At 46.0% G+C, this 22,852-nt stretch overlaps 1 protein-coding gene across 2 annotated transcripts in view; it reads left to right on the forward strand.

Moving 5' to 3' along the window:
• The window catches only part of CWC22 (CWC22 spliceosome associated protein), a 67,441-nt gene extending 47,245 nt beyond the window's left edge, over positions 1 to 20,196 (forward strand). Inside the window, exons 16-20 of one of the 2 annotated variants that reach the window (XM_077319556.1) lie at positions 1,512 to 1,664; positions 3,214 to 3,341; positions 6,207 to 6,308; positions 7,452 to 7,642; positions 15,367 to 20,196. In XM_077319556.1, coding sequence (XP_077175671.1) covers positions 1,512 to 1,664; positions 3,214 to 3,341; positions 6,207 to 6,308; positions 7,452 to 7,642; positions 15,367 to 15,953 — 1,161 coding nt within the window. In that variant the 3' untranslated portion in view covers positions 15,954 to 20,196. The remainder of the gene's footprint in view (positions 1 to 1,511; positions 1,665 to 3,213; positions 3,342 to 6,206; positions 6,309 to 7,451; positions 7,643 to 15,366) is intronic. The other variant, XM_077319557.1, reaches the window with a different exon arrangement.
• The last annotated feature ends 2,656 nt before the right edge of the window (positions 20,197 to 22,852 follow it).

The raw sequence follows: 22,852 nt of genomic DNA on the forward strand, positions 1-22,852 counted from the left end.
ACCGTCGTCAACTTACTTGTGGAGTCCCACAAGGAGCGGTCCTCTCTCCTATCCTATTCAATATCTTTATGCGCCCTCTCGCACAACTGGTACGGAGGTTTGGGCTGGGTTGTCATCAATATGCCGATGACACCCAGCTCTTCCTCCTGATGGATGGCCGCCCTGACTCCCCCCCAGAAGCATTAGCCAGCTGCCTGGAAGCAGTGACGAGATGGCTGAAGCAGAGTCGTCTGAAGCTCAATCCTTCAAAGACGGAGGTCCTGTGGCTGGGTAGGAAGGACCCATGCGAGGAAGCGTGCCTGCCTGCCCTGGATGGAGTACAGCTCTCTACGGCTCACTCCGCCAGGAACCTAGGCGTGATTCTGGATACTTCCCTTACAATGGAAGCCCAGATCACAAAGGTAGCGCGGCTGGCATTTTACCATCTCCGCCAAGCCAAACTACTAGCGCCCTACCTGGCCCCGGAACACCTAGCCACAGTGATCCATGCGACGGTCACCTCTAGACTGGACTTCTGTAACTCGCTCTACGCAGGCCTGCCCTTAGCCTTGACCCGGAAACTACAGCTGGTCCAAAACGCAGCGGCCAGGATCCTCACAGCAACACCGTGGAGGTCCCACATCCGGCCCATTCTCCACCAACTGCAGTGGTTGCCAGTTGAATTCCGGATCAGACTAAAGGTTCTGGTAATTACCTTCAAGGCCATTCATGGTCAGGGCCCAGTGTACCTGAGGGACCGCCTCCCTGCCTATGCCCCTAAAAGAGCTCTGCGCTCCACCGCCACCAACCGGCTAATGGTCCCTGGCCCTAAAGAAGTCCGCCTGGTCTCGACCAGGGCCAGAGCATTCTCTGTACTGGCCCCCACCTGGTGGAATGAGCTCCCGGAGGAGATCAGGGCCCTGACGGAGCTTAAACAGTTCCGCAGGGCCTGCAAAAAGGAGCTCCTCCGCCAGGCATTTGGTTGAGACCAGGCACCACCAACAGCGAATGAAGGGCCCCCGCTCCCCCCTCCCCCCATTTCCCCCCTTCCTCCCAGAACTCCACCAGAGCGCTCTGGACCTGTTGTGGTATTGCACCGTTCCATCGTTATATTATTTTATTATACTGTTATACTGTTACATTATTCTGTTATATGGTTACAACCACTGTTATTATTTACTGTATGTTTTAACGAAGACTGTTTCATGTATCGTTGATTAGTTTTAATGTAAACGGCCCTGAGCCTTCGGGGAGGGCGGTATATAAATCTAAATAAATAAATAAATAAATAAATAAATAAATAAAAACCGCCGTGAGCCCGAACGGGAACAGCGGTATATAAATTCAAGTAATAAATAAAATAAAATAAATAACTGACGATAGCAAGTAGTATAACATTTCCTATAGCAACATTAACTTGCCAACTGTAGTTCCATAGGTAGAACGGTTCTGGATTCAGAACATGGGTGTATGGGAATATCCATATTCACTTATCGGAATGCGTTTGCCTTCACTATGTCTTATGATTTCAGAGGTTCTGCATGTTGAAAAAAGAATACATGGAAGCTTTTGAAGGCATTTTCAAAGAGCAGTACGATACCATACACCGGCTGGAAACAAACAAGCTGAGGAATGTTGCCAAGATGTTTGCCCACCTTTTATATACAGATTCATTGCCATGGAGTGTAAGCATGACAAAACAAAACAATTCTAGCATTTGGACTGAAAAGTTAGGATGTTTGTCGCTGGCAGCCAACGACGGATATAGTTTGAAATGTGTTTCTCGCCCCACACTACTGCATAGGACTTTCCACACTGCCCTGGAAAAATGCCAGGAGAGTCTGAACTAGGGATGGGCCTGAACCGGACAGATTTTTTTTTAATGCTTCAAAATTAGATAGAATTGGTTAAAATATGTATTGCTAGCCACTTTTGGAACTGATGGGGTTTTGGCTCTGGTAGAGTGGTAAGGCAGCTGTCTGAAAGCTTTGCCCATGAGGTTGGGAGTTCGATCCCAGCAGCCGGCTCAAGGTTGACTCAGCCTTCCATCCTTCCGAGGTCGGTAAAATGAGTACCCAGCTTGCTGGGGGGTAAACGGTAATGACTGGGGAAGGCACTGGCAAACCACCCCATATTGAGTCTGCCAAGAAAACGCTAGAGGGCGTCACCCCAAGGGTCAGACATGACTCGGTGCTTGCACAGGGGATACCTTTACCTTTAGAGCCTCTTATCATGTGGAACGTCCCAGGTTCAATCATCGGCATTTCCCATTAAAGAATTTGGCAGTAGGTGATGCGAAAGAGCTCTGCCCAAGACCCTGGAGCAGTGGTCCCCAACGTTTTTATCACTGGGGACCGGTCAACGCTTGACAATTTTACTGAGGCCCGGTGGGGGGGTGGTCTTTTGCTGAGGGACGTCACTGCCGGTGCCTGAGCCCCTGATCCACTTGTTTTCCCGCTGGCGCCCCTGACTTCCCGTTGCCCGCTGGGGGGCGCTGCCAGCAGTAGCTGTGCAGTGCCGCGCCAAGGGGGAGCCCCAGCCATGGCAGCCACTGGAGAGCACCAAAGGTGAGCCAGCGGCAGAGTGGCAGAGCAGCCCCTGAGGCAGCAGCCAGGGAGGACAAGGAGGAGCCGCGGCTGATCTACGGACCGGCACCGGTCTCCAGACCGGGAGTTGGGGACCACTGCCCTGGAGAACGGCTGCCAGTCTGAGTAGACGATACTGACCTTGATGGATTTAGTATAAGGCAGCTTCAAGCGATCACGAGTCCCCCTGACAGAACGTTGCATCTCAGAATAGAGGAAGGTTGGAAAAGGTGTCTGTGGTTTTAAGAACACTTTTCTGGGAATAATTGAAAGGGGGGCCATATTAGTCTGTACCAGTGTAGCAAAAGTCCAGTGGCCTTTTGAAGATTACATTTATTTCAGTAAGAGCTTTTGTGAGACGTGAGCAGTTGTCGGTCTTTAATGGGCCACTGGGCTTTCGTTTCCTTGGGAATAATTCCCGTTGAATAAATGTGACTTACTTCTGAATTCACCTACTTGGGATTACTCCCAGTGCATATGTAGGATTTTGCATTGAAACGGCTGTTACCCGTCCTAGATACTTGTTTAAACAACTGAGCCGTTTGCCATGCTTAAAGAGAACCACCTCAGTATGAAAATAAGACATGAACTAGATTCTTTTGACTGATGTAGACGTTGATGATATCCTGTCCCTCTCTAAAACGTGTAGGTCCTCGAATGCATAACCCTGAGTGAAGAAACCACCACGTCATCCAGTCGGATTTTTGTTAAAATATTCTTCCAGGAACTTAGTGAATATATGGGACTTCCTAACCTTAATGCAAGGTTAAAAGATGAGTGAGTAGAAGCTTTAACACTCTACGTTTCCTGCTAGATAGCTATGCTAGCATGTTGCTCTGGAAACACGAGTCCTGAGCACCAGTTACGTTCTGCAGATGATGGAGCGAGCACAATTCTACAAAAGGCCAGGCTCGAATCAAAGCACATGAGTCCTATTTCTTACCTACAAACCACGATTCCAAATCTAAGTTGAGCAGTAGGTTAGATCTGTTTCTTTGGATATAATTGAGCTTTGGAAGGGAGACTAAATCCCAGCCCTTTTACAGCAGTCTGATAGTCTTGGCTTCGGTTTGCTCATTTGACACTTTTGGAAGGTGGCATTGACCAGATTTAATGTCTTTTCAAAATGGAATGGCGGAAAGAAATGATGCCACATGGGGATTCACAGGAATTATTGAGTGTTTTTCCATCAAACAATATGCTTGTTGAAAAGTTGAGAGTGCAAGGCATTTCTGTCCTGCCATGTCCTGAAACACTGTAGAGTAATAATCTGGAAAATATATCCCCTTAGAGTCAACTGTAACAGGTGCAAACTTGACATGTACTGAAGCGTCAGTCTCCCTCCCCAAACCACTTTCGTTCCAGACACCAGTCCATGAGAAAGCCTCAAGCATTGCCAACTGTCATTATGTAGTTGTCTAGATGTTGTTACAACTGGCTCCCCCATGCCTGTGACTAGACAGTGAATAAGCACTGACCCAGCGGTTCACACTAGTCCTTTCCTGTAATGAAACCCTTAGTTAAGTCATTAGCAGTTGATGTTGTGTTCAATGACAGACTTAAACCCTTCAGTCTCTTGTGAAGTGTGAGATGTCTCACTTGGCATTCCTCATTTCCTTTCTCTCTCCACATTATTGCATAAGGATTTCCAACATCTCCTTGAGAAAATGCCAGGAGAGTTTGAAACAGGGATGGGCACAACCCTAAAAAGGATGGTGCAATTCAGGGTTCTGAGTGGCCCATGAACCAAACCCCAAGCTGACCCAAGCAGGCTCCACCTGAACTGGTCCAGCAAGTTCAGCTCCCCCTTTCTCTTGGCTGAAGCTAAACCATGGGTGGGTGAAAGGAGACAGGGTCCACCCTGGAAAGGACTTCCCTTCCACCGTTCTCCCAACCGCAACTCACCAGGACCAGACAAAGACTTCCTTTCTCCCAGTCCCGCCTTGCCTCAACTGGGAGAAAGGGAGCATCATTCCTAAACCTAGGAAGGATTAAATGGTTGAACCATTTTGTTTTGTATCCCGCCATTTCAAAGTGGGGGGAGCAAAAACGAAGGGTTACATGGATCGGAGCCATTTAAACCTGACAGTGGACCCGTTGAGACCTTAGGTGTAAATAGCTATGAGCCACGTAAGCTTTTGGTTTTGCATACCCTCCCCCCTTTTGAAGAGAGGAGCAAAACTGAAGGGTTAGACACCTGCCAGTTGACTGTTTCGACCTAACAATGGAGCAGCTGCACCACTGTAAAGTTTAAATGGCTGACCCCAGACAGCTGAACCAAATGGGCCAAAAGACAGGGAAAGGCAGCTTTCCCAAACATTGGTTCCCAAGCTTTGAACTGTCCCAAGTTCATGCTGAATTCTGGCTTGTGAGCCAGTTTGTGCCCATCCCTAATTTGAAAGTGGTGCCTGTGTAGACTGGAGTTGAAGAAGGAGATGATGTCACTTTCAGGTGATGCTCTAGGGCAGGGGTAGTCAACCTGTGGTCCTCCAGATGTCCATGGACTACAATTCCCATGAGCCCCTGCCAGCAAATGTCCATGAACATCTGGAGGACCACAGGTTGACTACTCCTGCTCTAGGGATTTCCCCTGATCTCTGTGGGAGAGAGCGTGTGATGATAGATGCCATTTTCTGACCACTTGTTCCTCTTCTGAGCCTCAGTTTGTTGAGGGTGGGGCATTGAGGCAGAGGCTTAGAGGTGAGGATAAGCCAATGGCAAGGTTACTATCATCCCATCAGCCTCTTGGTTCCTAGTTCAATATCTATGCGTCCCCTTTCAGTCCTTATGGCAACATAGTGTCCTGCAAGTATTGTTGAAATATGCGCAGGCTTCAAGATGTAAAGAGCTTTTTACTGGACAGCATGGCTAGGTACCAAAGAATTCTAGTATTTTTGACTTGTGATTTCAGGAAGCGATGGATTCATATTAGTCTACACCCAAAATGGTTGCGTGCATGTTGGCTTCAGTGCCAAGAAAAGTTATGCAGGGGGTGGAGGGGATGGGCAACTTTTGCTAAGCCCCCGTTTCAACATAGAAAAATCATTATGCTAACCATTTTCACACCGGGACCAACCAGCAAAGATCATTTTGGTAAAAGGTAATTAGGCAGTGATCCTGCTTCTCTCCAGTGTTGGTTTTCCATGGAAATGTTTTAATCAGTTCAGATAGGTTGCTAGCTTAGTCATGAAGCTGTCATGCACTATAGAATAGATCCAGCCCCAAAATGTTGATTCAGCCCACAATGGTCTGTGTTCATCTATTGAATGATAATAAATAAAACTCACCTCTCCTCTACAAAATGCAGTCAGTTATTTGGAATGCTCATGAGATTCCAGCAGTCAAAGTTAATCGAAAGTTTCACAGCACTCTGTTTTGTTGAAAGGTGGTTAGCTACTTTTTTCTCTTCTGCCCGGTCGGAAAAAGAAATCTTTAATTCGGTAGCGTGAAGATGTTTACCCTTACGAAGGCTGGACCTCTGTTAAGCTTTGTGTAAATGAGACGAATCCGTTGTGGTTTCTTGAAGAATTGCAGTGGCTTAACAGGATTTTAAAAAAACATGTTCTTATCACCCCAAGCTCACTCTGTGGAAAGCTTGAAAAATGGCCTGTAGCCTGATGGCTCCATTTGTTTTTTTAACAGAACTCTGCAGTTGTTCTTCGAAGGGCTCTTGCCTCGGGACAACCCAAGAAACACAAGATTTGCCATCAACTTCTTCACGTCCATTGGTCTTGGGGGACTGACGTAAGGAAAACCTGTTTTGCATTTTATTAGAAAACTAGTTTCAAAGCCCCTTTATAAAAAGGGGTTTTGAAAGGGGAGAAGGCGTCAGACCGGCAGGGAGGGAACCCCCAGCAGGCGCGCTTTGCGCGACTGCTGGGGGTTCCCTCGGGCGGCGGTCTGACGCTGCGCGAGGCGCTTCGTGCCTCCCGCAGCATCAGACCGGCAGGGAGGGAACCCCCAGGGAGGGAACCCCCAGCAGCCGCGCTTCGCGCGACTGCTGGGGGTTCCTTCGGGCGGCGGTCTGACGCGGTGAGAGGCGCTTCGCGCCTCTCGCCGCGTCAGTCTGGGAGCAACTGCGAGCCGCCCTGCGCGCGGCTCGCAGTTGCTCAGCCTGGGAATCGGAGGGACCAATCGGCAGGCGCTTCGCGCCTGCCGATTGGTCCCTCCGATTGTCTGTCGTGAGGAAGGGTCCAACCCGGACCCTTCCTCATCACGGACAAAGCCCACCTCTAGGGGGCTTAACGAATTATATAGTCCGTGGCGCCCGTGGCGCCACGGGCTGTTTAAAGACTAGGGGCCAAGCCCGTTACATTCAGGAATACAACAGGCACTATATTAGGGAGGTGGAGTGGAAAAACTCTGTGGATGGCCTCCCCCTCTCCCCGGACCTGGAAAGGCTGCAGGCAGCTGTTAGGGAACTCACTGGCAGGGGCAGCTCTCACATGGCAGGATCTGCAGCCTCCAAGCCTCAGAGGGAAGTGGAAGGAGGAGGGGGGGGTCAGGGGTGGGAGGCGGAAGGCGATTGGCTGGCTGCTGGACATACAGGCAAGCCGGTTGGAGGAGGAGGCACTCAGGGGTGGGACAGCCACCCTGAGTGGGTATTAAGCGCTGAGTGGCGCTTAAGACATGAGACATGCTCCTCCTCCAAGGCCTTACCAGAAATATTAAGTGGAACAGATTATTGTGTCCTCAGGATTCTGTTTCTCTTTGGAGTCACAAAAAGATACGAACTCTGGGGTGGGGCTATGGAGACAGGGACTGACTGTGTTCTTAAGTGATCATGTTCTGCTCGGAAAGACGCAGGTTGCCATGGGGGGGACACGCATGCAAGAAGATAATTAAAGTTACTTGTCTGGTTAAAACCGGCCTAATTTATTTGTTTAGGGACGAGCTACGTGAACATCTGAAAAATGCGCCAAAGATGATTATGACTCAGAAGCAAGATGTGGAGTCGTCGGATTCGTCCTCAGACTCTGAATCGTCTGAATCGGGCAGTGGCAACAACAGCAGTGATAGCTCAGGGTCCTCCAGCGAGAGCAAATCGTCGTCTGACAGTGAGCACAGCAGTGATTCAAGTATTAACTCCCATCTATAATTTATCCTCTTTTTCTTTTCTTTTTTCTTCGCTTACTCTGCATGCCGTTATAAATTTGCACCGAGGGGAAATATAAATGGCTCTACGGTTGGCACATTGCTTCTTACATGTCTGAAATTACAGGAATTTCAATTACTGGAACTGGTGGGCATCATCAAATGGTAAATTGCCCGGTTGAAGATGTAAGAGAGCCCAAATACATTCAGAAATATGTGGGTGAGGTTATTGAGACTTCTGTTTCTATGTACAGTGGATTCCTTGGTTAAAGACAAATGTCCACAGTTCTGCTGTGGGCTGGGGGCCACCCAATATGTTGAGCGTTTGGGCACTTTTGGAATTTTCAGTGGGTCCCACCACAAAATGGCTGCTTGGGGAGCAGAGGACAAACCACAGAACGTCGGTATATTCTAAGCCATTCTGTGATGGAGGCAGCTGTTTTCAAATACCGTAACATCACATTTCAAGCCCTAAATCGAGCTAAGTGCAGGATCAGGGGCAGCTCCTTGGAGGAATGGTGGGATAAAATATGCAATCAGTTCATTAATTTAAGCGCCAATAAATGTCAACCTTCGTTTGGTTCTTCCCTCTCCGTGGCCTTTGAGTTCTGATACCTTTATTACTGCCATCGGTAAAGTCACAGGCTTGGGGTAGAAATACCCTGTTCCTTTAATAAAAGTTGTGTCCCTTTGATGGGGTGTTGTGACATTATGAAAGTTATATTGTTGTATTATAAATTGTTATGTTACCTGCTGTTCAACTTGCTAGAGTCACTCTCCTCCCCCTTTCCTGGGGTGCCTTGGACATGGTCCATGTTCCTGGGCTGCTGTCTGGGATGACCCCCCCCCCCTCCTGCTGTCCCTTGGACCTAGCTCTCCATCCCACCCTTATCCCTTAACTCTACCTCTCTTTCTCTGCCTGGGATGACCCCCCTCCTGCTGTCCCTTGGAGCTAGGCTCTCCATCCCCCTTCTTAACCCTTTTCTCTCTCTCTCTCTCTCTCTCTCTCTCTCTCTCTCTCTCCACCACCCTGTTGCCCTTTCCACCTCTCCTTTTATCCCTGACTCCATTCCCCTGTTTCCCCGCCCTACTCCTCCCCTGAGGCTTTATTAGCCCCGCCCACTTCCCTTGGCGTATTCCCAGCAGTACCTAGGCAGCAACCACTGCTCACGCTGCTGCAGCTGCACCCTCTAATCTGGCGGACTTCTAATCTGACAAGCCAGGTTCGATTCTGCCCTCCCCCACATGCAACCAGCTGGGTGACCTTGGGCTCGCCACGGCACTAATAAAACTGACCGAGCAGGAATATCAGGGCTCTCTCAGTCTCACCTACCTCACAGGGGGTCTGTTGTGGGGAGAGCACAATAAAATCAGAGTCCAGTAGCACCAACAAAGACCAACATTCCTTGAATAAATCTTTGTTGGTCTTAAAGGTGCAACTGGACTCTGATTTTTTTGTGGGGAGAGGAAATGGAAGGCGACTAAGCCGCTTTGAGACCACTTCAGGTAGGGAAAAGTGGCATATAAGAATCAACTCTTCTTCTTCTCTCCATGCTGGGCACTGGCTCCCTCTCGGCTAGAGCAGGGCGTGCCACGCGTCAGGTAGAACTCTTCAGTAGTCCCACAATGTCCCACTCCACCACCTGCAAGCGGGCCGGAGCAAGCACCAGGCACAGCAGTATGGATGATGGTGGCAGTGGTCTCGGTGGCAGCAATGTTTCCTCCTGGGGGGGGTCCCCCTTAGTGCGCAGCTGGGGTCTCCCCGAGCAAACTGGGCAGGTTGTGTGTGTCCAAGTCCAGGCTTCCAGTCATGGTCGGGAGTCCCGGAATGTCCAGACTCACATGCAGAATTGTTCATTTGAAAGAAAAGTCCTGAAGTTAGGCTTTTTTCTGATGTTAAAAACTTTCATGCTGTGGTCCTTGTGGAATGACATCCCTTCCTTCCCTTGTAAAAACAGTTGTGTACAGCTCCATTTCTTTGTAGAGAGTAACATCTCAGTTGTTGTTGTTAGGTGCGAAGTCGTGTCTGACCCATCGCGACCCCATGGACAATGATCTCTAGTGGCTATTGGGAGAATCCCCTAACTAGCTTTATTTTCTTAAATAGTTATTTATTTCATTTGTACCCCACCATTCTCCCTAGTGGGGACATAAAGGGGATTGCGCTGTTCACGCCTCCGTTTTATCCCCCCAAGAACCTTATAAAAAGTGCATTAAGCTGAAAACGTGTGACTGGCCTAAGGGTACCCAGCAAGCTTCTGTGGCATGACAGGGATTTCAAACCTGGCTGGCCCAGATACCAGTCCAACACTCTTAACCGCTAACACTACACCGGCATAGTTTGTTTAGTACAGGGATTTCTTGATAACCCTGGAAGGGTTTCCTGAATGTGTGGAGGTTGATTAATTGTGTATATATATTTTAAATTTGTGAAACACTTATTGTGATGTGACCATATATGGTCATGTTGACTTGCTCTCCCCCCCCCCCGGCCAATGATGGGCCTGGAGAGGGTGGGAAGGGGAGGGGCCTTGGGTAGGCGTGTAGACAACTATGCTTCCCAACCGTACTCTCCATGGTTCTGCCACATCTGGGATTTCTCAAACCCTGAAGAATGCCTCAGGGGTTTCTCAATGATAAAAAGTTGAGGAAGGCTGGCTTAGTCACTTGTTGAAATATTGTCACCCAAATAATCAGACTTTTAAAAATTCAGTTTGGCACCTAGTTCATTTGGAAATGTGACCGAGGAATTTCAATTTGTTGGATATAGAAGAGGAAAAGTTGGTTCTTATATGCTGCTTTTCTCTACCCGAAGGAATCTCAAAGCGGCTTCCAGTCACCTTCCCTTTCCTCTCCCCATAACAGACACCCTGTGAGGGAGGTGAGGCTGAGAGAGCCCTGATATTACTGAAGAAAAAGAGCTGGTTCTTATATGCTGCTTTTCTCTACTCAAAAGAGTCTCAAAGCGGCTTACATTCGCCTTCCCCTTCCTCTCCCCACAACAGACACCCTGTGAGGGAGGTGAGGTTGAGAGAGCCCTGATATCACTGCTCGGTCAGAACAGCTTTATCAGTGCCATGGCAAGCCCAAGGTCACCCAGGTGGCTGCATGTGGGGGAGCACAGAATCAAACCCGGCTTGCCAGATTAGAAGTCCACACTCCTAACCACTACACCAAGCTGGCTCTATGAAGGAGATTAAGTTAAGAATGGACTGTAGCTCATACAGTAATAATAAACAGTCGCCAGATTGCAGAGTGTGACCAAACCTTATGGATGGCCTGCATGCCCAAACCCCGCTCCTCAGATACCACAGATGAATTCACTACAGTCTGTTTTTAGTTAAATTGGCCCTGCATACCCAATTCCCAGTTCTGAAAATATTAACCGTAGTTGTGATGTATGTGGTATGTTATACTCCCACTTGTTTCCTCCCGTCCTTTCCAAAAGTCCTTTGCCGACTTCATAATATACAATAAAGGCAATTTTATAATTAGATTTCCCCCCATCAAGAATTACCTGCTGGTTTTTAAACTACTTAATATGAAATGCAGTGAACGTTGTTAATCCCAAAAACGCCTGTTCGCCCAGCCTCGAGTATACAGTCGGTGGCGAGAGCAGATGACAACCCAGCAGGAGCGTCTGCATGTAGAATTCTGCACGCTGGTTTAAAATTAATTTATTAACGATTTTAGGGACCGAAAATCTTCTAATTCACCAGAACCGTGCAGTTTAGGAATGCTCGAGGAGGGGCCTCCTAGTCTTTTGCCACGAGTTTGCTTTGTGCTGCCGAAATCTAGAATATCAGATTTATACCAAAGCGCTAAAGAGGGAGGCGTAATGGAGTGCTGAGGTCAGAGATGTGGCTTTTCAACAGAGAAGCCAGATGGCTCCTGCGTAGACAGCTGCAACTAGATAGGAATCAGAGAGGTAAGTCCTTGGTGACAAATTAACTGAGGCTGCAGTCTGCTGGTGTAAGCATGGCTCCCCTCTCCACCCCCACCCCATTTTTTAAAAAATTTTAGTACCTTCTACACTGATGTTTTGTCCTCCTCCCCCCCTCCCGAAAAGTAGTTGATTGGAAAAGCGATGTATTTTGATAGCCTCAGCACTACGTTCTGATACTTTTGGGGTAACAAAGCCAGAAATGTTTGCCAAAATGATTAAATGTTGTAGCATTTCTACAGATGTGAGAGAGGGGAGGGGAAATCCACTTTAATTTGTTTATTTGTAATGATAGTGAAGAGAGCTCCAGGCTGCTTTGATGGCTGGAATTCAGATGGTGCTTTCGTGCAGATCTGTCACCGTGAAGACGTTTTGTCCCAAGAGTATAGCTGTTCCAGCGTATTACTGCTGATCGTGGCCTAATTTCATATGCTGTGGAAGTTTGTTCTTGCAGATCATGTGCTAGTTGCACAAGCTGACAATGCCTTGGATCACATTGCTGTGCAAGCACCGAAGTAGACCACAGCAAGAAACATTCCGATCTTTTTCCCTTCTGCTGGAACATGCCATGCCCTGTGAAAACCTGCCCCTGGGGGGTCAGTGACGCTTGGGAAGAAGGGGATCTGTAGTGAGGGGAGCTCTGTGACAGTTGCGCCCTGCTTCTACCAGCAGTGCCTTGCATTAGTGGAAAATGTGAGATCCAGAGCCATTCTATACCAGACGGGAGTCCCCTAGGGGCATGCTGCCATTTTAAAGCATTCCTACCTGGAAAATCCATTAAACTGCACTGTGTGTGCTTGATTCTGGTTGGAACCGTGCACTGTGCTGCTGTTCTGGAACAGTGCTGGATGAATTGCAGGGGCAAATAACACCCCTGGCACTGTTACAGTTTGGGAAAAATGGCACAGGAGATGGTAGGATCCTCTTCTTTTCCTACTCGGTGGTGATCGTGACAAGCATTGTGTCCCCATTGTGCAGTTTAAAGAGATGTCAACTCTTTAGAATGGCTCAACCCATGTTTAGTTCGGCCATAGGACTCAGGAAGAGCTGCAGTGGGAAATCACATTGGCATAGGACAAATATAACTGGCCTTTGTTACAAGATGGTTTGAAAAAAAGGGTAGCCACTGGTCATTTAGGGTATTTTCTCACTCCTGCCTTTCTGCCTTCTGTGGAGCAAGGTAGGAAGAGAAGATTTCAGGTAATGTTTAAATCATAAAATCCTAGAGTTGGAAGGGGCCATACAGGCCATCTAGTCCAACCCCCTGCCCAGTGCAGGATCAGCCTAAAGCATCCAGGATAAGTATCTGCCCAGCCGCTGCTTGAAGACTGGCAGTGAGGGGGAGCTCCCCACCTCCTTAGGAAGCCGATTCCACTGCTGAGCTACTGTGACTGAACATTTCTTTTCCTAATATCTAGCAGGTATCCATCTACACTTGGTTTAAGCCCATTACTGAGGCTCCTAGTCTTCTCCCTGCTGTCCTCCCAGGGACAGCCTTTCAAATACTTAAAGAGCAATCATGGTCCCTCTCAATGCACTTTTCTGCAGGCTGAACATTCCCAGGTCCCTCAGCCTTTCCTCATAGGGCTTGGTCTCCAGACCCCAGATAATTCCCATAACTTTCTTCTGCACACTCTCATTTTTGTCCACATTCTTTTTGAAGTGAGGCATTCAGGACTGCTTGCAGTACTACAGGTGCAGTCAAACCAACGTGGAATTCAGTGGGACTATGGCATTTTGTGATTTCAATGTGCTGCCTCTGTTGTTACAGCTCAAGATTGCATTTACTGCTTTTTTTTTTACATCCGCATCACACTGTCTACTCATATCTAACTTTCAGTCCACAAGTACCTCAAGTTCTCATTCATGCACTCATTGCTACCCAGAAGTATATCTTCCATCCAGAATGCATTCCTTCCATTCTTTGTTACCCAGATGCAAAAGGGAGGAATGGAACGGGAGAATCATCCCGTAAAAGGAATGCACTGCAAACTCAGAGCTTATCCTGCAGAGGCAAAGCAGCCTCTTTCACACAGCTAATTTGTTGCTAGGATACAAGGTCAGCAAAGAGGGCTCATGTTTGCAGAGGCAATGTCATATAAGGAAACAGTCTTGGCAATCAGCCAACAGGTTTCACTTCAAAGAGAAACATGAGAACAAAAGTGGTTTTGAAAATGGGGCGGGGAACGGGGACTGGAGAACAGGCAGGGACTTATTTGGAATGTACCAAAAAAGAAAACAAAAACACCTGGCACTTTGGCAGTGAAACCACAGTAAAAAGCCTGTTTGAAAGTGGCCTTAATCCTGAACCTCTAAAATCCAATTCTGTAACTCAGCTACTGTGCATATTTATGCTTAAAGGTTGAGTTGGGAAGCCCTCCCTCTACTCTACAAGAGACAGTGTAGTTGGGAAGATGAAAATTTCATGGTAGTATGATTTTAGGTAAGGACTTGATTCCCTTTTCCTCTGCTCCTCAAAGGTTCAGAGTAGGGTGTAGAAGGGTGTAGAACGTTTTACTGCCAGGAATAAAGGGACTAGTGCCAAGGGTGCTTGTGACATGGAGCTGTAAAATCAAACTATACCTCTTGGATGTTCTTAGTTAGAGGACTGAACAAGCCAAGGTTTGCCTCTTCTCCCCCTCCATTTGCTCTCTTGAGTCTTGAAATGTTGAAAGCAATGAGCATAATCAGTTCTTTGCACTGGAATTCCTTTTAACTTACAAAGTGGTAGGATGCTCCATAGCTGGGTAGTCCTTTCAAGGGTAGAGAAACTTCCACTTTGTCGGTATGTGGTTCCATGTTACTGTCCTGCTGGTAGACTCCTAACCTTCACATTCACTATTAGCGGAGATGTTGATATTCACCAAATGTATTCTGAGCCTCACCAGATGTACGTAAATTGTATTCAGGCTGTTCATTATTTGTGACTAGAATCTGTAGATTAGCTGACCCTTCTGTTTCCGATGAGGCATTTAGTGCTGACCAAGTAGCTTACCCTTGATGTAAGAGTAAAAGCTCCGTTCCAATAATAAAGCATTTTCTCAGCGTAGCTGTGTACTTTTAAAGCTTTGAAATTTGGAGGGGGGGGGTAGTTACAGAGAGGCGAGAACACTATTTGCAAGTTAAAGGAGCTGAAATGCTGCTTGTCAAACTACAGAAGACCTCCCCCCCCCTTGGGGTTTCTGATGTGTAACACCACCACCCCGGGGTTGGCAGATTAGGGGAAGTAGGGGGAAGGGTCTATGTGTTTTTTGTATGGTTTTATTGTTAGCCCAGGCCCAGGAACAGCAGCCTACAAATATAATAATACCTCTGTGGCTGAAAAGACTGTAAAATTAAGCACTGAAGTATGCGGGAGGCAATAGTGTGAACAATGCTGGAATTGCATGGTCTTTATTTGTCAAAGATTGGTTGACTAAATAGAAGAATAAGGTGGATGCAGCTTCTTTGTACTGGAAAACTTCCAACTTATTATTTTTTTAAAATCATTATCTCAAACCAGAGAAGTGATTAATTAATTGGCATATTGGCATAGTATCTACGCAACAGTACGTTGTGTGTATCCAGAGATCCTGTTGCACAAGAAGGAGGCCTTTACAAGTTGTTGGAAGGTCCTACAGGTCAACTTTTGTGGGGGGAACAAAGTTCAGAGTGCTCATGGCACTCTTCTTCTGCAATAGGGTCAATGGATCCAAGCCATTGTTGTGGTGCATTGTGCTAAGATAATAAACCTGAAAGCAAAATCCTGTGTATTTATACTTTTAGGTGTGAAACGGAAGAAGTCTCATAAGAAAAAATCAGCGGACTCGGGTTCCCGGCGAAAAGAGGAGAGGAAAAAGAAAGAACTGGAAAAGAAAAAGGAAAGGAGGCAACCCGAGTGGGAGAACGATGTGGAGAGAAGCTCAGAAAGGGATGCCGACAGAAACTCAAGAGACCCAACTCGGAGAGACGACGCTCCAAAGAAACCGCCCTATGACCGAGATTATTATAGTGACAGGAACGCCTACTGGGGTGGCAAGGACAGGGATCAGGAAAGCAACGCCCATTTAGAAAGCCGACACAGTCATTCTAAAAAGAAAAGAGGAGAGCGAAGAAATTCGTCTTCGGATAACGAAGTCAGGGACAGGCCCTGGACTCAGGATGGCGAACCCCACAGAAGGCGGAAGGACAGATCCAAATCCAGAGAGAAATCCCATAACTATCCTAGTCCGAGGGATGAGGAGGAGCGTTATCGAAATGGCTCCGAGAAGATCCCACAAAAGCACAGCCGATATGCTGAGCCACTGAAAGTGTCGAGGAAAGACGACGATCGGCGAAGACACAGGGAGGACTCACCACGTAGGCGCAAGTGATGCTGGCAGATAAAGTGGTTTTTCCTTCGGGTGGTTTTTCCTTCTGAGGTCCCATTTTGTAGTAAGCTCCATTTGTATAAAGTCCTCCTTTGTAAAAGTTATTGGACCTTTTATAAACTTTTCAGTATGTCTTTTTATGATTGCTATGATAACTACTGAAGCCTTCTGCTTATCTGATGTTTGGGTCGAAGAAAAATCAAACCCTGTTTATTTTGTCAATAAAAAAATGTTTAAAACATTTCATTGAAATTTTGTGCTTGGTATCACGGCCCCCCCCCCCCAAAAAAAAAACACTGAAAATATTATTTGTGCTTTCTAAACAGCTGGAGTTTTGTTACTTTTGTTGTCAAGATGATTTATAGAACAGTATAATTTGAGCATGGGTGCTGAAATAGTTCACGCCCGCATTTCTGTAATCATGTAAACCTTGAAGCAAAAAATGGCATTGGTAAATTGAGCTTGCCTTTTTTATCATCATCATCATCATCATCATTATTATTATTATTATTATTAAAAATGTATGCTGCTGCTTTGAACTTGAAACCTTTACAGAAATCTGAAGATATTGTGGTATTGCTTACATCAGTGGTCCCAAACCTTTTTCGGGCCGGGGACTGGGGGGGGAGAGAGACACCCAGGAACGGGGGGGGTGCTGGTGCGCTGGCGGGCGCAAATGACCAATCGCTTCCGGGCCCCGGCGCAGCAAGTGCCGCACTGCGGGGGGGGGGGGCGCACCCACTGGCGCCGCAGCCCGGTACCGGTCCATGGCCCAGGGGTTGGGGAAGACTGGTTACATCACATAATGTCCACTTCCCTGATTTTCTTTTGTCCTTCTAGACAATGATGTTCAAAAAACTTCTAAGAGGTTAAAAAAAATCCAAGAACTATATAAAGGATTTGTAAAGCAAGGTAGGCTCTCTTTTGAATGTCACAGCAAATTGATACTAACAGTTGGCCCGTACAACTAATAAAAGTGTATACCTTTCTTCAGAACTTAATAACTGCAGTACAATGGGCACTGTCATAACTTTCCTTCTTGGTTGAGCCAGATTTGTTTACAATTGAGCAACTCCATGAGGCCTTTTATCAAATAGTTGCTGTACATGTGAAAAGTAAAGATTAGATCTGAACAGTTTTCCACTAACAGAAGGGGAAGTGTCATTTCTGCTCATTCTCCTTTTCTGTTAGGCCCATTATGCACGGCCGCCGAAATGGCAATTTCGGGTCACATGGAAAACGCGGAGGGGGAAGACGCGACGCACACCGGTTATGCACGGGGCGGGGTGCGACGGTGGCAAAATCCAGAGTAACCAATTATGCACGCAGCGATCCGGGCGCCGCTTCTGGTTGCATCCCGGTCACCCGGAAGCTGCGCTTTCTTCCGCGTTTCGCTAACGCGGCTTTTTCGGCGGCATGCACCGAAGCTGCGGCCAGTTGCAGCTGGCACCGTGCGTTATCGGTGATTTTAGTTGCCGCCATTCCACCCCGAATGTGCGCTAAACCCCCCCGTGCATAATGGGTCATTCTGATCCCCAGATTGCCCCTCATGCTGTTCTGGAGAAGGCCCTTGGTCTCCCAGAAGCAACATTTCAGGAAGATTAGTGGATCAGCTGCAGTTGAAAGGAAAAAAGAGGAAATGCCTGCTCTGTCGACAAGTGTCTTTCATTGGTAGAAAATTTGGTCTAGATCTAACCTTAATAGTGGGGCAACACTGAAAAGTTCATCTTAGCTAGGATGGAGCCTGAAGTCCACCAAAGAAACCTGGATTTTTGCTTTGATTTTCAGCTACAGAAATTATCTGAAGCCTGGTTTGTTTTTAAGTGAATTTTTGATTCTACTGATATGAAGATAGCAAGAAGGATTGCTGTACTACTTGGCTCATTGCTTCAGAAAAGTTTCTCTCTTTAAATATGACATGCTTTGGAAGTGTCTGTCAGAGCCTCATATGTATTATCCCTGCTTTATTGATGACTTCAAAGCCGTGAGCCACATTCTGCTGGATCTTTTTGTATTTATAGATGGAACGCCAATGAGTGCTTCTGCAGCCCCGCCCAAATCAGAAATTTGTAGAAGTCTAAGTAATTGCGCACCTGTAATGTACATGTAAATAGCAGTAGTGTTCTATATACTTTCCCCAATGATTGCTTTGTTAAACATGCATGATTATTTTAGCTGGACAATATTGGAGATGGCACAGCTGGAAGCCGTTCTAGGAATAAAGGCGTTTGATGGAAGTAAATAGATTATTTTTTTTACAAACACAAGATAAAACTATCAGTTTTTCCCTAAACGTAATAGTTTCTGTTCTTTGGCTTTTTGATCTCTTTGATTATATTTTTTTAAATACACCATTGGTTTTATAAAACGTTTTATAGCGAATGTTTTAAAAAGGTCAACACTAACATTGTTATATGCCATTAAATGCCAAAGCCCCATGCCAAAGGATAAATGTGAACACAAATTTTAACATCAGGAATCACAAAAGTGAGAAACATGGAGAACACTTCAACTTTCCTTAACATTTAATCTCAAAGTAGCTGATTTCTTGCAAAGAAAATTCAAGAACAGCCTAGAAAGGGAAATGGATGGAGTTGCAAGTTATTACAGCTCTCAGAATAATGGAATCCCCAGGACTAAATAGGGATATTAGTTTCTCATCTCACTGTTTATGCTAACCTCATTCAGTCTTTACATCTATGTTCTCAGTAAATCCCCTAGAAGGGCTATACTTCGTTGTTTTACTTCTTATTTTGAAATTGTAGTTTTTAATGTAAAGAATAGTAGAATGTAATGTAATTTGGATTGGTATGTGGGAATATATTTCTCTGGTCTGGGGACTAAGGAGCTATACTACATGGCAAGTTGCCCCCCCCTTCAAAGAAGAGGGGGCTGTAAAGGTTGCCTTCACACTTGAGAGGAGACAGATGGAACATAACGGCAGGCTCTCAGTTACTCTCAGCATTCCACAATTTAAAAGGGTACATCTGCCCATCAGTCTCCAATTTTGATATATTTATTTCTTTCATTATGTTTTTCCCTCAGAATTAAACCCAAACAAATAGTAACCATAGAAACTAAGTTTGTTATTCCTGTTTGATCTTTGACTATTAAACATCTTCATTCTGCTGTATGCTAATTTGCTGCTCACCCTGTATGAATGGACTGGTAATTGCATTTTAGTCTGACTAAAGAAGAATGCATGTACACAGAAGCTTGTGAATAGAATAAGTCATAACTGGTCAGCTTTACTGAATAAAACCTGCTATGAAGTGGTTTGGTAGTGAAAATCTGCACAAATAGATTGCTCAGAAATCTCTGTGTGAAGAATTCTTCCGAGCTGGAAACACTTGGGAATACATTTGTAAGATTATTCCTAACAGTTGGGACTATAGCTGTACTTTATCGAGCTTTCTGTCTATTTCTGCTTGAATCCATATGACGGGCTATGGGATGGCAAGAGTATCATGGGTTGGACCCAAGTATAGTTAGGTTCAAAGGCAGCCTTCCTCTTATGGAATGGTATCTCCCATGAGTGGAAGGAAGGAGGAAGAACCAGAAGCTTGGTTGGGTCCAACGCCCTCTGCCTAAGCAGAGTTTTTTCTTCTTTGAAAACTTGAACAGGGTACTTTGACACATTATGGAGACGCATCTCCTGTCCCTAAAAGGAATTAGTTTTCTAGGGAATCTAAGCTTACAGAAGACAAGAAGCTAATGAATATATGAATTTGATCACAGCTCCAAATGTTTCCAGGTGGTAAAGGGTGCTTTAGAAGCATCATAATGTACCTCAGTATACATAAGATAAATGTTATTCTTTTTACATGCGCTTTTTTACCATTCAGATTCCGTTGTATGTTTTCAGTGTAAGTCCTCACGGTCCATTCTGTATTTGTTGCATTGGTCAAGCTAAATAGAACATGTATGATATGAAGTGCTTACTATATGTTGGGCCAAAAAAAGTCTTGACCTGCCATTTGTATATTTTATGTGGCTTAGTGTTCAAGCCAGACTTGTAATGTAGTGTCTCCTGAAAATATATACAGAATGGTAACATTCGGCATGACGGCTGGTTAAAATCCAGGTACAAGGACTGGAAGAAGCAGCTGTCGTTTGTAGAAGGAATCGTTTTGTTTAACATTTTACTGTATTAAGTTTTCCACACCCTTGCTCGGTAATGTTTTTTGCTGTCTGTTGTAACGGCCTATGGTTAAATACAATAAAATTGATTTGACTTGGTTTGAAATTACAGGATCTGTGGGGAAATTGGGTTGGGACTGCATGCCCTGACCCTAATTTCATCCCCAGTTTCAGGAATGTCATAAGTGTGGTTCCCAGTGCTAGTTATTCCTTGAAGCAGTCATTAATTGACATTACAAGGAAACTTGTCTCTTTTTTGCTTTTAGAATTCTATGGGAGAATCTTCCTTCTCTGATTTCTTTTAGTTTTCATAACTAGGCTCAGTTTTCCTCAAGTCATCTTGCGTATTTTCTTGATTCACAAACTAATTGCTTTTTACATATCTGGATATTCCTCTCAAAATATGCAGACCTCTTTTTTACTGTTGAGAAACTCCTGAAACATTCTTCAGGCTTTGAAAAACCCCAGAAGTTGTGTGATTGTGCAGAATATGGTTGGGAAGCATAGCTGTATACATTCCTCCCCTTCCCACCCCCTTCAGGCCCATCATTGGCCATTTTAGGAGGGGGGAATAGGTTGACATGACCATATATAGTAATAACACCGAATTTTAAAAATGTATTTCCCAATCATTTGGGAAAGCCTTTCAGGGCCATTAAGAAACCTCAGGGTTCTCCTGAGGCGGAGGGCATCTTGACTGGGTTTTCCCACCATGCACTCTGGGAGGCAGGACTAAAACTTTTGCAACTTCCTGTTTCTTTTGTGGGAAGAACCCTTAAATCAGTTGTCTTCCTGCCTCTGATTGGAAGCGCACCTTTATCTGTAGGCTTCTTCATATTTCCAACATTTATCCCTTTCCTATACATCTTATTTTCTAATCTTCTGTTTCCCCTCCTTTCTTCTAATTCTGCAGTTAGGAGAGAATTAGAGGGAGTGTCATGCTAGCAGCTCCTTGGCTTAGATGGCCATTTGTGTTGGCGCGCCATTCAGTTCCCCCCACACATGCCGCTATGGAGAACTTGCGCATAGACAAATTTCTTTTGGAGAGCATTTCTTTGGTTCCCAACTAGCACATTCCCAGCATGGGCTGCACTGGTCGTGGCAGGGAGAACAGATCAGCGGACGAGCAGCAGTGAAGCGCAGCAGGAAAGAAATGCTCTATATGGGCGGGAACAGCCATTTTTTTCAGCCACCACTTCGGGCTTCCTTTCATAGGCAGCCATTACGGGGAATCCAGACTCGCTTCAGACACTAGATCTTTTTGAGTCTGTTTGCCATCTACCCCAAGGCAGTCACATAAGTGGTCTGGGGCCCCTTCTCAGGCAGAGTGGATTAATGAGGGAGGAGATGGGTTAAAGAGGGTGTTTTTTCTTCTGTTTGGCCTTCCCACTAGTTTCTCTCCCCACCCCCACTCGTAATGTTGAGTCTAACCTACCCCGGCTATCCAAGGCGGCACAAAAGAGAACCAGAATAGATCCCATTAATATGGAATGCACAGACAGTGAGGGCACTCATCGAGAGGAAGGAGAGTTCTTTTCGGATGAGGAGATAGAAGAGGATATTAAAGTCTTTGAACCTTCAAAGAGGTTCTTTAAGCCTGAAGATTATCAAGGTCTCCTTTGTAAGGCCATTGCAGCAGTGGATCTGAAACAGATGGTTCCTCAGACACCAAAGTCAACTGATTCCAATATTAACAGATTGGGTAACCCCAAATTATTCCCTGTAATAGAAACATTGGAAAAACTTCCCTTTTCCACAGTTTTTGAGAAAGATTAGAGAAGAGTGGATTAAATAGACAATTCCTGGGGTTTATTAAGAAACTTTATACTTTACTTCAGTATGCTGAAAATATTCTGCAAGTCCAAGTTATTGATGTGCCCATTGTGGCGTTACAGGTGTCGGGATGGTCAGGGGTCCCTTAGAAACATCATATGAGGCCATAGCAATGGTAGTCAGGGCTCTATAGTCACAAATAGGCCCTCCATCATCTGGTCCAGAAAATTATCCCAACTACTACCAAAGAGGAAATGAGCCTCTTGTGGTGCAGAGTGGTAAGGCAGCCGTCTGAAAGCTTTGCCCATGAGGCTGGGAGTTCAATCCCAGCAGCCGGCTCAAGGTTGACTTAGTCTTCCATCCTTCCGAGGTTGGTAAAATGAGTACCCAGCTTGCTGGGGGGGTAAACGGTAATGACTGGGGAAGGCACTGGCAAACCACCCCGTGTTGAGTCTGCCATGAAAACGCTGGAGGGCGTCACCCAAAGGGTCAGACATGATTCGGAGAGCAAAATTGGAAGGTGTTAAGAGGATGCTAAACACAGTTAGCTTTTTAGTAGATGCTGCCCAAGCCATGGCGGCCTCCTCTGCAGCCAGGCAGAGCTTATGGCTAAAGGCCTGGCAGGCCAATTATACTTCAAAGGCCATAGTTATGGCCTATTCCTTTCAGGGTGACATGCTGGTGGGTGAAGCCTTGAACAAGGTCCGGATTGAAACCTGTGAAAAAAAGTCATGCCCAAACATGTTCAACAGCTATTCCTTTTGTTCCCATGACGCCCTTCCACGAATCTGTCAGGATTTCAAGAGGGGATCCTAGTCTCAAAACCAGTGCCAAAACAAGAGAGGAGCATGTCACTTTAAGTATTCCAGACAGTTTAACCCCCAACCAGAAAAGGGAGACAGTAAAACAAACACAAAGTGACTACAGGACAGCCCCAGTATTTGCAATCTGTATTGCAAATACAGATCATTGAGCCAGTACTGGGGGAT

The sequence above is a fragment of the Paroedura picta genome, chromosome 2 (assembly GCF_049243985.1).
Source record: "Paroedura picta isolate Pp20150507F chromosome 2, Ppicta_v3.0, whole genome shotgun sequence".
Taxonomy (NCBI): domain Eukaryota; kingdom Metazoa; phylum Chordata; class Lepidosauria; order Squamata; family Gekkonidae; genus Paroedura; species Paroedura picta.